We start from the raw sequence: 17,281 nt of genomic DNA on the forward strand, positions 1-17,281 counted from the left end.
TTAACCCTAGATAAGTCAAAGCAGTCATCTAGCAAACAACAATTAGGCAAAGTTTATTAGAACAGAAACTCTAGCCTTTCTCTGTTCTAATATACTCAGATGACTGCTGACAGCATCAATTAGCTTGAAGAAATAACTCTGGGGAGCAGAGTCAACAATGCTTTCATCACATAGCTGTCCTGCAAGAGGTGTTCATATGCATTCATCAAAGAATGAGAGTAGGCTCACATTGCTTTCTTTCATTTGGGAGCATTAGTGGGAGCAGTGCCTGGCCACTAATTTTCATGTAAGATTTAGGACCTAATAACCAATGTCCTTTGAGGTGTCAATACTATCACCAAATTTAGTTGAAAGTAGCAAATTTTATCAAAACCTAGCAAGTACCTCCTTATACGCAAAGGAGAAAGAATAAGTATAAGCAAATCAGGATACAAGTGAAATATTGCACAGCTAACACTCTAGCAATTGAAAGCTCCTTAGGGCAAAAAATAAGTAAGTTTAAACTAAAAAAATTAGGGATGTCCATAGATATGAGTAGCAGATTAAAATCAAATGAATTCTTTCTCATCAGACTACTAGGACACACTAAACCATCCGTTAGTAGTGAAGGTCCTTCTACATTGGAGGACCATTCTTTCTCTTTGAAGCTATGATTATGAGCATACCGAGAATTGCCAGCACCGTGCTGTCCTTCAGGACTTCCATGGAACCTGAGCACACAAAGTAGATCGCTTGCAGGGCATCTCCCTGCCGGAGGAGGTATTCCCCAGGAGCACAGAAGGAGGTTTTGATATGCAGAGACAGAGACCTGAGGCAACCGCGGCTGGCACACTCAAAAAGGGAGAGCTGCAAAATTTCCTTGTTCAAGTGCATGGTGATGTCTGAACGCAGCTCATCCGGGAAGTCTTTTAAAAGCTGTCCGAAAAAGAGAAAAAGGGACGAAAAAGAGAAAAAAGTGTAAAATAATTTTTTTCCTCTTTTGATTTAGTAGTGCTGCACATGTCATACTGATGCAAAGATTTCCCTTTGATTTTTCTTATCCCCTTCATAAGACGTGTGCTATGTCTTAATAAATCTTTTAGCTGATAAACACTGATAAATTCCAGGAAAAACATGAATAAAAATATGCCTTTATACAAAAACAAGAAAAAAAGTCAACAACACTGTGTGTAGGAATTCCCTTAATGCACAATTTAGCTTTGTCCAAGTTCTTCTCAGCTGTTAGAACACAGCAGGCTGTATACAGTGGCATATATGCTGAAAACAGAGCAAAAATGAACGTTAGATTTTCTTTAAAATGATTGTATAAAATTCATCAATAGGCTATATTGCTTCTTCTATGGTAAAACCACTGGAAGAGGGATAACTCAAAAAACCTCTATGTAGTAAACCTCTAAGGGTTTTTTTGTGGGTTTTTTTTGTGGGTTTTTTGTTCTTTTTTTTTTTTTAACATGCAATTGAACACTGAAGGAGAGTTGGGAAAGGAATGGAGACAACGTGTATGTTCAGTGGAAGAACCTATGGAAACTAAAAGACCATAAGGTCTTCCTATTTTTCCTTGGTCTTAATTTTAGGCAAATTCCCAAGTGTAGCCTGGGCAACACTTAATGATATCTATATATGTTTTACAGAAGATCTGTTGCAGGATGGCAAAATTGAGAGAAACATCTTTCTGATCAGAGATAGTCTTCTGAGAATGGCATATAACCGCTCAAATCATCAAAAATTTCAGGTGGAGCTTTTAAAAAAATGTTTAAGTGGTTTCAAGTGTCTGTCGCGTTGATGTAAAGTGTACTGCCTGCCTACGGGCAGAGCTCTGAACCACGCAAGCTGCAAGCCCACAAGCATAGTTTTCTGTGTAGTTTGAGGGGATCTGGCATCTGAGCAGTGCAATCAGCCAACACTTGACCAAGTGGGCTTAGACAAGGCAGTTTGTGGACGGGAGGCAAATCATGAAATATTGATGGTCTCTCCAGAGGCTGCTGTTGTAACACAGCAGTCACTCACTTTCAGTCTGACTAAAGATACGGAAGCTGAAGGTGATCCTTAACCAAATCTAGGAAAGCTTTGACATCTAAGTGGTTTTTGTACCTTTGTAAATTTTACTAGGCTCCTTCTGTTGCTAGGATGCTGTTGAAAATCCCATTCTTTGTGCTGTGCACACCACAAAAAGAATTTATCAGAAAAAGAATGTTCTCAAACCCAAATCTTTCTGCTTATTTCCACATTATTTTTAGAGGCCACTGAGTTTTGTAATGACATATATAACAAGAACTCTGAAGGCAATGGTTCATTCAAATAATACTCCAGCAGAGAGAGGCCATTATTCCTCCTGGAGTATAGCAATACATAACCTGGATAAGTCATTTAAAACAAGAAAGCAAAGACCTGACCAGAAATCTGCCTTTTGATTTCACTCTCATCTTACATTCTGCAATATTTAAAAGTAATAGGGAAATGAATAATATAAAAATTCAGGCCAAACCACTTGTTTACAGTATTGCAAAGAATAAAAGAAAATGAAGTAGGGAGGAAAGGGCAGTAAAGAAATCCTTCCTTTAAAAAACACCTAAAAAACCCAGTAGATTTTTTGTTTGGTGAAAGGCAAAACTGCTCACTGGGGTGTTTCTGCTGGCATCATCCAAAAGGTTACTGATGAATGCCTCTTCAGCATTTCAGAATTATGGAGGACTTTGAATTTTTAATATATGATATGATGTTCTGAACCAGATTTTTTCAATAGAATACCCTTTTCCTGGGATAACCCAGCTTTATTTTTAGGCATGTTCTTTTTTATACGTAACTTCACAAAAAACACAGCATCTCAAATGGAAGATTACCCCCTCCCCCTGACTCTAAGTCCATAGTCAAAACCATCAAACACACAACCTCCCTTGTTTGGTTACCTCATTGGAATCAATTCCATTATTGACCGACCACGTGGTTTGGAAATATTCAAGCATCCTTTGCTTTAGCTGCTGTGGCAGGTGATGGACCCGTATAAAGTCCTTCAGATCCTTGGTTCTGGTGTGATAAAGGGACCATCTGGAGTACATCCTCTGAATTATGGCAGTCACATTGCCAAACACCAAGGCATGCATCAGAGCTAGGGAGGACAGAAATTATGTGCCATGTGGAGTGACTTGTCGATCATTAAAATGTAACACAGAAAATAAACAGGATCTTCACAGAAAACCAATTTCCTCCTTAATAGATATAGTAAAGCTTTTGAATACAAGACTTCATGAGTAATACACAGTAGTATTCATATGATTACTCATTTCCATTTTTTGTGTCACTAGCAGTCACAGTCATGGGACAGGGTAGAACCACATGTGATGCTATCTAGTCAGGATACCAAGCAAAAGAATGCTCAAGCCAAATTAAGTTTATAGTCTAAGACAAAAGGAAACAGATGAACACAAGTAGGCAGGCATGTTCAGGAAATAATGAGAAACTATTAATCAGCATGAAAACTAGAATCAAACGATCAGTTAGCAACTACATAGAATGTAATAGATTTCAGAGTTCTCATATAAATAAAACCAATTACTAATGGGGACCATGTGTAGTGGAATGAGATTGCAAACAACATTTAGAGATGTATCATATTCTGGGGAATAAGATGTTAAAAAAAAAAAGACAGAAAATATCCATTGTAAAGCAGAAATTCAGGTTAAAAAAAAAGATACATTCAAACTGACTATTTGATTTCTTATGTTGCTTGAGAAGGTCAAATATGGTGTGAAATTGTTTATCAGAAAGTTCTGACATCCTGGAGTTTGTCTGCAATTAGAGACTGGCTTGGGAATAAAAAGACCAGAAGCAAAATTGAAGAAATGCTTACAGCTACAGGTCGTCTGGGTTTGTCTGTGCAGAAATGTGCTTGCTGATTATCAGTGGGAAAAATCACTGCTAGATTGTCTGTCATGTGGTATTGAACTGAGGTATATTATATACACATTTACAAATTGTTTGTTGAAAAAACTATTAAAGAGCTTGATTATTACTCTTAAGGGACATCTATCTTTATAGTGCTTGAAAGAAAGCAGACAGACTCTTCAGAGTGGCAAAGGAATTGGTTTATAAACAAGACAAACAAGATGTTGACGTTGTATGGCAATTTACAGAAGTCCAGTGTGAGTGAGGAGAGACAAGGGGGAACAGGAGGAGGAAAGCATGCATTTTGGTGATTAATAATGCTTTTATATGGTAGAAGAAGGCAGAAAATTCTTTAGTTTGTAGTGCTGAAAATTTTTACAGGCTGAGTAAAACACAAAGGAGCTTGTAACAATATCTATGCCTTTATTATGAAGGGAATGCAGAAAAACAGAAAAAGCACTGCAGTGTGATGTAGTTTCAAAATACAGTATGCATTCTTGTAGACATGATCCAATAATATGATTAAATCAATACAAGTCCATTAGTAAAAGAAGATAATTGAAAAGCAGGGAAAAAGAAAAGTATCAGATATGAATATTAGAAAGAAAGTAAGCACAATTGGAAATTTATTCCTAAGAATACTCAGCTGGATCAACTAGGTGTCGTTCCTGATGGTGCAGTGAATTGCTAAGTCACAAATGTCAGAAACTTGGGTAACAAAATGTGAGGGACTGGTGTAATGCTAGATACAGGATATAATAGAAATATGGCACCAAGGGCTGAAACAATTCAGCCAGACATAGCTAAACATGCTAAAGGGATGGTGTAGCCTCTTTAAGGATGTGATAATCAGTTTAAAAAGGGGGGAAGGATAAAGCATTAGGTGGTGTATGGATGCATATGTAAAAATCACATGTGATATAAGTCTCCCAACAGGCTCCAAGGTTAAGAGCTGGACAGTGTAGATATCTCCCTAATGTTATTATAGGGACAATTATCAAGAATTTTATTATTATGGGAGAATCTGTCTTTGCCTATGTACATTGGAAGACAACTGCTACTGATGATGACAAGCTATTCCTGGCTGTGATAGGCATTAGATCTCTTTATCAAATAATCACAGACCCAGCGTACTTTCTGTAAGAAATCTATTAATCCATTCTCTAAAACCATTCTCTAGGAACCATATTTTATAAAGTGGCCTTGATTTTAATAGATATTCTAAATTACATTTTTGTTGCTTAGGGAACAGAGGAACATCTCTGATCCCAGAAAGGACTGGAGCTACTAGAATGGGCCTCCAGTCTCATAAATACAAAACTGCACATTCTTTGTTCAAAGAACATGAAGAATACAAGACAGCACATGGTATGGTCATCTGCAGGAGGACAGATCTGATTAATATTTTACAGACGCTGGGTATCCTAGGAATTCTGGTTAAATTTTAATAAGTAACTTTTCTTTCCGACTTTAAGAAGAAATACTGTATAGAATAAGATGTTTTATCTTCACAATATTACTTGTCTTAAAATGTAATTTCAAAATCATGCAAAACAAAAATTAATACCAAGAGGCAGGTAAAAATCAAACAAGAATATTGTAAGTTATTTATCTGTTAAATTAACACTTGATTTTTTTTTCCTGGCTTTAACTTTCTTTAAGGTTGCAATAAATTCACTTCTTTCAATTTGCCATAACACACATTAAAGAGGTATAGACGAACTAGTGATAAACTAAATCATGCTATCCATTACACCTGAAATTTCATAAACTAATGGCTTGGTCTAAAAACTGTAAAAAGCTTAAATCAATTTTTCTCAAGACATCACTTTCCACTAGGGAATTTTAAAATTAAATATCGGCCAGAACTATACATCAAAATATGTTTTAAGAAATAAAAACGTACTGTGCCCTAAAGTATACAGACTAGTACTTTATTCCTAATAGAGTTTTCTGAGGCGTGCTCACCAGTCTGTGCCGTATGATGCTAAGTCCTTCTTCAAGTTTCCTTGCTCTGCTGATTTTCTTAAATAACGTCTAAAATACAATTCCTGCAAATACCTGCAGAATTCCTGCAAATTCCTGCAGAAAATACCTGCAAACCAGCCTGCTCTGCTTTCTTACCTGGATATATCTTGTTCACTGGACCCTCCCAGATGTAAAGTAATTCTTCTACCTGCTTGCCTATGAGTAACTTTGCCTTTCAGTTTTCAGTTCCCTCTTACTACATTCAGTCAACTAGTTCTTCACAATTTATTCAGTGCACAAGCATATTAGTTCTACCCCTCTACAATGAAATGAAAAAGAAATTGCTATAACTGTACTAAATAAAAGTACTTTTATATTCTACTCTATTATTATTCTATGATTAAGTTTGTGAAAGGTCTGCCATATCAAAGTGAATTAAATATTCATCATCGCCTTACACAGGATATCTCTTGATTTCTTGATAGAAATGAAAACTCCTTCCTTCATTCCAACAGATTTTATATAGTGAAAGCCCCAAAGCACAGAGACCACATTGTATTTTAAAACTATAATTTTATGCTACCAGCAAAAGCAATTAATGAGCTGCTTCTGTTTTTGTGACATTGTCAGAATCAAAATTATATTGTTCTTGGATGATTCATTATATTATTGCCACCCATTTTCAGGACTGGGAAAAATGACAATAATTCATTGAGCACTTTTTATACCACTTGATGCTGCAAATATATAGTTTCCGGGTCATTCATCACATTCCCTGGCTTTCAAGTGTCAAGTTGCCAATTTGTTTTTGCCCAGGAAAATTTATACTGCAAAGCTGACAACCAGTGCCTTACTGGCTGGCCCTGGAGAAATACTTACTAGTATGTCCAGAACAATTAGGCAAGCGGAAAAAAAAATGAGGGGGGCAGTATTCTAGCAGTGATTTGCTTTTACCCTTCACACCCACTGTGACATCTTTGAGTTGTATGATGTACACACTATGAAATAGCACAGCTAATTTTTTGGGGGGAGAAAAATGAAGGTAAAGAGAGAGCTGCGGTACTTTCTCCGGTGTCCTTGGCTTACCAAGCTCTGCAGGTGCCACCAACTCACTGGTTGTGCCAGGTGCCTCAACAGAAAGAAGGTGACCATAAATGAGCACGTGCTCATTTATTTATTACCCCAACAGTACGACTAGGCAATTAACATAAATGAAAATACTGCTAAGAGCTCCAAATATGACAAAAACTTTGCATTTTGATTCTAATCTGAAGCAGTGATGTGGTAAAATTTACTTAGTGATAGCCAAGCTGCTTTTTATTTATTATAGAGTCACCTATGGCTCACCAAACAGTCCTCCTGGCTCTGTCCTGTCTCCTGTCTTCTCTTTGGGCTGGTCCTTCAGATGCGGAAGCTCACAGCCAGATACACCAGCTCACAGCCAGATACACCGGTGGGCTGCCCACCTCCCCTTGCCATCATCTCCAGGGATGCTGTGGGGACTGAACTGGAGCTGAACGTGCATCTATTACTTGGCTGACTGGAAAAGTGCCTGGCACATAACCAAAATGCTCACCTGGCACATGGCTAGGCCACACTCACTGACAATAATGTGAGTTTACATTTTACTGGGTGACGACTGTCTTTTGTCACCATAAGCGATCAAAAGGTTAGAAATATGTGTGCTTAAGAGGGTTTATCTAGTCTAAAACCAACCAAGTTATTTCCTTCTTTTGCCATTTTAAATTAAACTTTCTGTTGTGCTTTTTTTTAAAAGAAACTTAGCAAAATGTCAGCTCTTATTTTACTTGTCCCTATCCCCTCAAAACATTTTACATGATGCTTAACATTTGTACCTACCCCCAATCAGCATTGTGCAAATGGAGAAGATCTTTTCAGCATCGGTATTGGCTGAAACATTTCCAAACCCAACACTGGTGAGGCTGCTGAGGGTGAAATATAGGGCAGCTATATAGGCACTTCTGATTGATGGGCCTCCTAGTGTATTATTCTCATAATAAGGAGACTCAATACGTTTTCCTAGCTCATGAAGCCAACCTGAAAAACAAAGCATAAAAAGAACTATTAAGGAATACTGACACCATGAAAACTACACATTCTGTGAAACAAAGTAATTCTAAAAAAAATTATTTAGAAGACACTGCATTCTTCACACAATTCTAAGAAAAAAAAAACGTTAAACTGTAGGAATTTATACAGCACGTAAAGGATAGTGTCTCTGGAGTATTTATTTTTATGCATGATTATGATAAGAACTGTATTTCTGTATGGAAATCAAGTGGTTTTGAATTGCATATTACAGGTCTAATTAGATAATTTGCAAAATCCATTAAGGCACTGAAAAGAAAAAAATCATCACCTAATAATGCTGCAGCAAGAATGCAACATTGATTTGATTCTTTCCATTAATTAATGCTTCGAAAGCTTTTTGAGATTCTAAGACTAAATTGTTATAATAATAATTACATATTTAGAGCTTTTTACATGTTTCTTTTTACAGTAGAAAAGATTCAAACAACTAAACATAACTTACAAACCAGAATTAATTTTCAAAAGATGCTTCAGTAAGTATTTTCTAAATTGTTCATTTAATCTTGCCTTTCATTTTGCTAAATGAGTCTATGTGTGCTAGAGAAAGTAGAATTAGCTACTGCCTCATAGATATTTAAAAAACAACAACAAACCAACAAAAAAGCCCCAGAGCAACAAACCAGGAAAAAGTATTCAGTTCCTCTTTTGGAAAAGGAAAATAAAAAACCTGAATGGATTACATAAACAATGCTTCACAAAAATCAAGATAGGAAAAAAAAGATAAAAATCAATCTGTGTGCCCAGTTTTGCCTGTTAAGCAGTTTGTTTGGGAGAGTGGGAATCTTTCCTGGATATTCAGGGAGAACTGCCAAAACAAAATATTCCTGGCAGGCAGAGTTTTATTTCAGAAAAATTGATTGGGGGTCCGCCTGTCGTAAGCTGAGACCTGACAGACTGAATCACCTCCTGAAGCTTATTCTCTCTCCACTTCAGTCAGCATCAACTTCTTCGTTTTGGATGAATCCAAGTATGAACTAGGGAAAATCCCCTTGTACAGAATATCTGCAAATGTAGGGGGCAGATTTAAAGTATCTGTCCCAGCACTTCCAATTAAGTTGGGGGAAAAGTCTGAAAGAATTTACCACCTACAGCAGACTTGTTGAGCCATGGCTGCTACCATCCTCAGCTCCATACTCTCTTGCACACTCTTCTACAGAGAAAGCTAAGCCAGAAGAGCTGGGTAGTGACAGCGTAAAGTTTAGCTGTGACCCTGCCGACCCACTCTATGCAGGCCAGTGAATTTAATCAAAAGCATAAATAAAAGCGTTCTGCATTGTCATAAGATGGCAGTACTGAGTGGGCTGGTTTACCTCACCAACAAACAAGAAAGCATATGAAAATCTCCTTGATTTTTTCTTGATAGAAAGTATTAATCACATGAGGCTATTTTATATTTGTGGCTCCCAATTATTTAAAATAGAAGAAAAGCAAAACTAAAAAAAAAAAGCCTAACTGAACTCATACCGGTCCTCTCTCTGTGCACTACTGTTTTCCTGAGATTACATTACATTTCCCCAACAATAATATGGCCCTTTGTACAGCGGATTTCATTCCTGTGCTCATGTTAAGGAATGTAATCCCACACATTAAAGAATAAAGAATAAAAACCTAAGAAAATCCCTGGCAGAGAGTAGATAGAGTTAAAAACCATCTATCTAAACCTAATGTAAAGAAATACAATCATAAAGTTCAATGTCAGGTTTTGAAAGTATTCTGGTCATATGAAGAACTGTAAAACTGAAACAAATTAAATAAGCTATTTTAAATAACTGTAACTGATACGTGAATATTGAAATAATGCCTCTTAGGAGAAAAATCTCTTTCCTGGGAGTGTTCTAAAAGCCACTGATTCTTGGCCTCTGTATTCTAATTTTCCTGCCTTTTGTTATCTGAATGAATTTCACATTCATTGTTCCTAGTGGTCATATTGCATCTGATTGCAAGTTTCTCCACCTCAGTTTCAGCTATCAAAAAAAAAAAAAATTGAGTTTACCTATTGTGACTTTATATGAAACATTACGGACCTCACTCTCAGACTCATAAATTTTCAATGCTATCTAGAAGAGGTGGATGACTCCATTCTTTCATTGATAGATATATGTAAACTGGTTCCTCCCTGAACACTTTGTGTTCAAGGTTATCAAACAAAACACCCAACCCTACTGAAATATCGTTGCTCCTAAAGGATGCATTTCTGCTAGTAAAGGTAAGGTACAAAAATAAATGCCTACATTGTATCAAACAGTAGAAGTCCCTGTAGTATTTCTAATATAATTCTAGTACCAAAGTACCAAATACAATGTTAGCATTTTACAGTTGCTAACAAGCACTTCTGGCCAGGACACCAGTATTTGAGACAAGTTCAGCATTCTGTGCCCAGTTCTGTGACATAACTGAGGGTCAGACAAATGATCTTAATCAGTAAGATGAATGGCTTATCACTGAGCTACAACAGTAACAGTTAGCAATTATTAGCAATTGTTAACAATTGCTAAAAAAATGCCCGCTATATAAAGGAAAGCTATTAGGTAACTTTCTTTAGAGATGGACCATGAGATTTGGAACAGAAAATATATATCTAAAAGTGAAAACCCAATAAATATATTCCTCTGATTTGTAGATAAGGACATGTTTACAGCTTCTCATTTCTATTTTGGCTGTTAGACATGATCCTAATCAGGAACTTTTGAAGAAATTATACGGGATAACAATTCAGCCAAAGTATATAAAATACTGCAAGATCTACCAGATCAACTATACTTTTCAGATTTTTGTTGATAGCACTACATTTTTTTCCTTTTGGGGGTAGAGACAAGATACCGTTGGCTGTAAATACTTTCATTAGCCAATGGAAGTACTTGTGAGATAGCATGACTGACTGATGCCTTTTACTTTTTTGATTCCTGTAGGTAACAGCTCTCAGCAGATTCTCTGGCAAACTTGAGTAATTAATTTCTGCCCTCAGGGGCAGAAGAGAAAAATAAACATACCTTGTAGTCAGAGGGAGCTTCCTAGAATTTAGCATTATGAATCTTGTCTGATCCTGAATTAGCATTATCTAGATATAGGTCTGTGACTTTGAAAACATTTTTTAGCACCAATTAGCATAATTAAGAGGAAGATTTTTCAAAGGGAAAAAGAGCACTTAAGTAATCAAGTCCTGTTGGAAAAGTCAGTAGGAATTGGATATCTAGCTCCATTAGGCAACTTTGAAAATTGCTGAAAGAATCTGTATTGAGTTTCATTTACCTGTGTCTGGGAAGTGCTTAAGTACCAGCAGAAACATAAACAAGCATTTAAGCATCTGTAGATGCCATACATTATAATCAGATGTAAAAAACATTATCTCATCTACTGGACATCCAGAAACTCTCCCTCAGTTTGGTGCTTGCACTGCATTGAGCAGGTACATCACTCCCTATAATTTGCGGATTCATTCTATACTACTACTTAGATTTTCCTCGTATGCCAGACACTTAACATAACAAAATCCTGTCTGGTACTTCATTTCAACAACATAGAAAATAGTTGCATTTTCTAATGCATAGTTACCTACAGCATTTATTCTATAAAACAGACATACATTTTTTCCAGTTAAAAAGTAGACTAAAACTCTCTGGTTTATTCTGGACTACTGTGTCAGGAAGTGCAAAGAGGAATGGATGAGAAGTATCTCTCAGAGCATCTCTGAATGTCTGAAAGAAAGAACAGTTCCCCAATAGACCAGTGGTGATGATAGTAGAAGAGAAAGGGTGGGACAAAGGTCCATCTTCTCCCAGCTGTGGTTCCGTACCAAATTCAGGGATTTTAAGTATTCCTAGGGGAAATGCCAAGGTAGAAAAGCCTATCTGCTCCCACATCATCACCTTTTTGTGTTTAAACAGTATTTGAACCTCATTTAGGTCCAGACCATACTTGGTTCTTTCACGCTAGTGAGGAGAGTAACCAATGTTACACTGATAGTAGAGAAAGAGAATATGTAATGAGTAATGCTGGGGTGAACTAAAGGACACTAAAGATAACAAGGGTTATCTTTAAAGGCTATGTTTCAGACTGAGTTATGTTTTTCTGGCTCAACTGAAAAACTCTGGAGCTCTAAATGAAAACACAAAAGATGGCAATGACTTTATTAGATGGCACGTCTTCTTTATACTTCTCCAAAACCTAGAACTGTACCTTATGAAATAGCAGGCAATACAAAATCATCCAAAACCAAACAAAACCTAGAAATACTGGAGAACAAAAGACAAAGAATATAAATAAGTCACCAAACAGTGAAAAATAATAATAAAAAAATGTCCTGAACTGGAGGACATACAGTCTCCCGATATAAATTGATTATAACTTTTAACACAGAAGTCTGTATGTTTTATGCCTACTAATGTGTGTTGCAGTGAACAGTTTAGGGTCATTAAGGAAAAGATAAAAGCTATGCAAAAGAAATTAGATCATTCATCACTGGAACGCATTTTTAAATAAAAATCATCATGTGCCCTAAGAGCTATGTTAGCTCCCACTGCAACCGTCCCTGGTCACTGCTGATAGCTCCTCATTCCAGATCTAGAGTCAGGCAGGAGCTGTAGGTTTGCATGGGAAATCAGACCACCCCTTCATTACATAGCTGCACACTCCAATCTGCAAAGGATCATCTCATGTTTCAACTTTAAATGGGGGAAAACTGTTGCAAAGATCCCAGTGATCTCAGTGAAGCCAGGATTTTAGCTTGTATCTCTCTCTACTATGTTTCCTTGAAATATTAACCTCCAAAAAATAAACCTTAGGGCAAAACAGTTGTTAAGATAGAACAAGTAAGGAAATTCCCTTCTTTTTAGGTAAAAGCACTCATGATTACAGTCTCTGTGAGATTTTGTATGTCCCAATCACTTCCATCCACTGTCCATGTTGCTTCTTCAGAATATGTCATAGTTAAAGAGCATTTGAGGAGGGGAGACCAGAGCTAATACTGTATTTGAGATAAGATGTTACCATCCCTTTATATAACAATATAATGAATATATTCTGCCTTATCAAACCTTAATTATCATTCATTAGACATTAAAACATTAGCTTTGCTTTTAAGATTGCTTCCAAAGAATTTTGCACAGCTACTCTCTAGTTGTGTCTGGCTGATACAAAATGTAGAGGTATGTAAGTACAAATCATTTTGCTTCTAGTGTGCATGACTCTGCATTATTGAATAATCATTGTCTCTATTCTAATTGTGATTAAGGTATTCAAGTTTAAGGTATTCAAGTTCTTCTCAAGATACTCAAAGTTTTTTTTATTCCTGTCTAGCCAAAATGTTTTTGACATCTGTAATTTTTTCCTGCTAAAACATTTACATTTTTTTCCCCAGACTATTAATACTCTAAACAGCACCATTCTTACTACATAATCCTGTGGAACATCGCTGTTACCCTTTCATTGTCACAAAACCTGATCATTTGTTTATAAATGTTTCCATCATTTGATCTATGATGGAATTTCGTCTGTCATGTTAGGAGAGGCTTCCAGGTACCAGAGCAGGTGGTTTAAGGATTAAAGACCCCCAGAGATGACAGGAGCAACCATACTGCTTTTGAAGAACTCTTAAATATGGCAGGCCTTATTGCACCAGGTCACAAGGAAAACATTAATCAGGCTTTTCTTTCATGCAGATTAGAAAAAAATATGTACTAAAAATAGAAAAACCCACAACACTGAAGGTTCTAAGGCTCTGAAAAAGCAGCTCCATCATGTGTGCCCATATGGCGTAATTGCACAATAGGAAAATACAGGGCATGAGTTTATGTTCTTTTCAAAATGAAGATAATAAATAAATGTTATATGTGTAAAAGGAAACCTGAGGTGCATCTATATGGTGTGTCAACAAGGACAGGCTACAAAGGAACATCTCTGGCCTACAGGCTATGTTTGAAGAAGAGAATTAGCTGGCATTCAAAATAAATAAAAGTTAAGTGGCAGTGCATGAAATTTAGACTAGAAAGACTTCAATATTAGTACAACAGACACAAGCATAATGGCTGCATGACAATAAGGAACAGTTAGCATTAATCTATTCCCCTTGGTCTTTATTTTGCTACCACACTTTCCTGCAAACAGTAGACACCTAAAATGAGAAAGAAAACAAATATGATAAAGGAAACACATTAACATTTTTCTCAAGCACTGAAAATCTGCTTAAAAATATTAAAGTCATTCCCCAAATAATTTATTCTAAAAATAGGTTTTCTTATTTTTGCATTGTAAAATATTGTCCTTAATGGAGTATATTTTTTATTATGATGGATTTAATCATAATTTCTTTTCTTAAACTAGAAAGACACAGAACATGGCTATGAATGAGACTGATAGTGTGACAGAACTAGAGGAACATCTACTGCAATCAAATCCACGTAGTCAAATTTTGTGGAGGGAAATTCCTGACATGACATAGAAAATAAATAGATTTAACTTGTACTATAAGAAACATAATTTTATCTCAACTGCCTGTGGCTGGAGTGCTTGTAGTAGGGACACATAAAGCCATTCAAGGCTGCCCTCTGTGACCCTGGGAGCAGAGCCCAGGCATGAGCCATGGTACTATGCATGCAGCAAGTATGGGGATTAGTGCTTCAGATCAATGCATGGCAGAGGTATCTACGTCCCACTGTTCATCACTTTTCTCTTTCCTTCATACCACACTAACTATATATTTTTAAATCTAATTTGTGTCTGTTTTAATATTTTTCCCCATTTTTCTTTGTCTGGGTCATAATCCTTGGTACCATTCTGGTGCATTCATTGCACCAGTTTATCCAGATAATGAAGAGTTAACTACGTTAACCTTGTACAAGCGGATTATACTTAACCTCTGGGCTCAGTGAACTTTTAAGTGCCAACAGAAGTGAGGCACATGGATATTACCATGATGGAAACTACAGAATATTTTCTACAGATATATATAAAAGTTTATACACTATTGCTTGAAGAACGCCCACATTATAGACAATAAAACCCATAAAAAAATCCCTTTAATATGTAATCAAAGAGGAAAAAAATGATCCCTGTTCTATCAAGTACACTATGCCTCTTTCTAGTAAGTAGATAAAACCTTTAGAGGGGAGAGGACAAATTTTATAAGAAGATTTCATGCTTCAGATCTGAGATGTTCATCTCTTTAAAGCCTAATGCATAAACGAAAATAAAGCCTTCATTCATGTAAGTGCTATACTTATCATTTACACCTCCATGTGAAATCATTAACATCATATTTTGGGGAGCTTGCAATCAATGTCAATGACAAGAAATGTAACATTTTAAAATGAAAAGAAAAATAGTTGAGAGTTTCCAAATCATGCCCTTCTCAGAAACAAAGCTTGATGAGACATCTTCTCTCCAAAATTATACATGAGAATTCACGAGCAGCAAATTTTAGGATATTAACAAATGAAGTGAGAGATGGGCATGAGCCAAAATTCGTGCTGAGATCTGGGCCATATCTTTGCATCTAGTTAATTTCTTTATTATCGATCAAATAAAAAAATCAGGATTTGAACATATGTCAGATGAAATCATAATCCTCTGGAAGACTTTGGGAATTCTACCACTGATTTTTGAGCATCTGTAACCATGCAGAGAAAGTTTGAACTTGGACATATTGCAGTCAGAAAAGAAAAACAAAGATAAAAATTGAAGGTCCATGTATGCCCAACTGCTCAATGAAGCTTGCACACTCGACACACCAACTTCTGCAGTCAAAGGCACGTAAGTGAAACCGTTACCTTCATATCTGGTTCCTTTTTAATCCTTGCTTTAAATGATCGAGTACCCTTTGCAGATACATTGACTGTTCTTTTTGGGTGTTGGTCTAGAGGAAATTATATCTTTCCCTAGATCCTTAGGGAAAGTTTTTAACTATATCTAGAGACACACAGTGAGGCAGATGTTTTAAAGACTTTTAAAATCCATGGAGTTTTCCAAACTAAATGCATACTCCCTTTGGTTAGAGCATTTTTAGATACAAGCTTAACCTTTGTCAGGTCTACCAAAAATTAATTTAATTTGAAAAGTGGCATCCTATGTAATTCTTTTGTAAGGCTGACTAATACACTTTGTAAATAAATTGGCTGTTGTATTTCTAATTGAATATATACTTAGAAGCTATCATAAAAATAATTACATTTTGTAGAGCTTTAACTCATGTAACTTGACAAAGTCATAACACAATATTGACCCATTGTGCTCACTGAAAATGAAGTTTTCATGGCACAATAAATATTCACTGAACTTAGTAGTTTCAGGATGAAGAGGTGGTCAATCAAGGGATTAAAAAAGAAAAAAATCTAAGATCTAATGGTAATGTTGCTGATAACAACAAAAACACAGCTGAGCCCACAGAAATGCTGAAAACGTGACAATTAAGCTTTAATTATCTGACAAAACTCAACTCTAAATTGCAAGTATCACTGCTTTGAATAAGAAAGCAAAATTTCTGTATTCTCATGGTAAAAATTATGCCCCCTTGGAGATACTGACAAAATTCCTTTGCGGAGAGCATTTAATTTCTTGTCATCAGCAAGGTGTGGTGTGTTAAATAATTTATATTTTCATTTTGGAAGGCCATAAGTGCAAGGGGAGATACTTTTTATCCTATGGGAAGCTTGTAATCCACCCCAGTGAAGGCACTCTAGGTGCATGGATTATAATGCAATTTCCAAAGTCTCTCTGGTTGATCACTCCTTGGCATGTTCATGGCTTGTAAGTGGTAAAGCAATAGGCCTGATATGAAGTACTTGTAATGCTAACATTTTATTAGAAAACAATGTTGGAAAGATATCTGTTAAAAAATATTTAGTTAGTCACAAGTAAGAACAGGGTGGAGTTCTGCAGCTCTTCCACCTAGTGCAAAATGCCACATAAACACTCCACAAAACACAGTGTATATGAATTACCAACAGCTGCATACATTTCAAGCCCCAGTTTGTAGCCAGAACCTAACTATGTTCATGCATTAAACATCAACATTTCTAGATGAAGTCCTATCTTCTTTTGTCTGCAAAGTAAGGTTTTGGTCTTCTACTTTTTCTTCTACTGGTCTGAAGAAATCCCTGAAGACCAGCCCAGACACAGTTCCACAGTCAGAGCCCCAAATATTTCTTAAGACGGTAGAAAGTTTGTGTGAATTAGCTACTTACAGTTCTTCTACACCCTGTGGCAAAAAACTCTCTTTCCAGAGAAGTTATTTCATGTCTACAACTACAGTATATTCTGGTGAAAGAGGAGAGAAGTGAGTGGTATGGGGAGAGACGTGTCCCTTTCAGTGGAGCTCCAAGACATT

The 17,281-nt window shown here is 36.3% G+C and overlaps 1 protein-coding gene across 1 annotated transcript in view; it reads right to left on the reverse strand.

Moving 5' to 3' along the window:
* KCNH8 (potassium voltage-gated channel subfamily H member 8) overlaps positions 1–17,281 on the reverse strand; it is a 201,371-nt gene that overhangs the window by 41,967 nt on the left and 142,123 nt on the right. Inside the window, 3 exon segments of the mRNA XM_075144513.1 lie at positions 666–915; positions 2,907–3,106; positions 7,711–7,908. Of these exon segments, the coding sequence (XP_075000614.1) occupies positions 666–915; positions 2,907–3,106; positions 7,711–7,908 (648 nt within the window).

Source organism: Calonectris borealis, chromosome 2, assembly GCF_964195595.1.
Source record: "Calonectris borealis chromosome 2, bCalBor7.hap1.2, whole genome shotgun sequence".
Classification (NCBI taxonomy): Eukaryota; Metazoa; Chordata; class Aves; order Procellariiformes; family Procellariidae; genus Calonectris; species Calonectris borealis.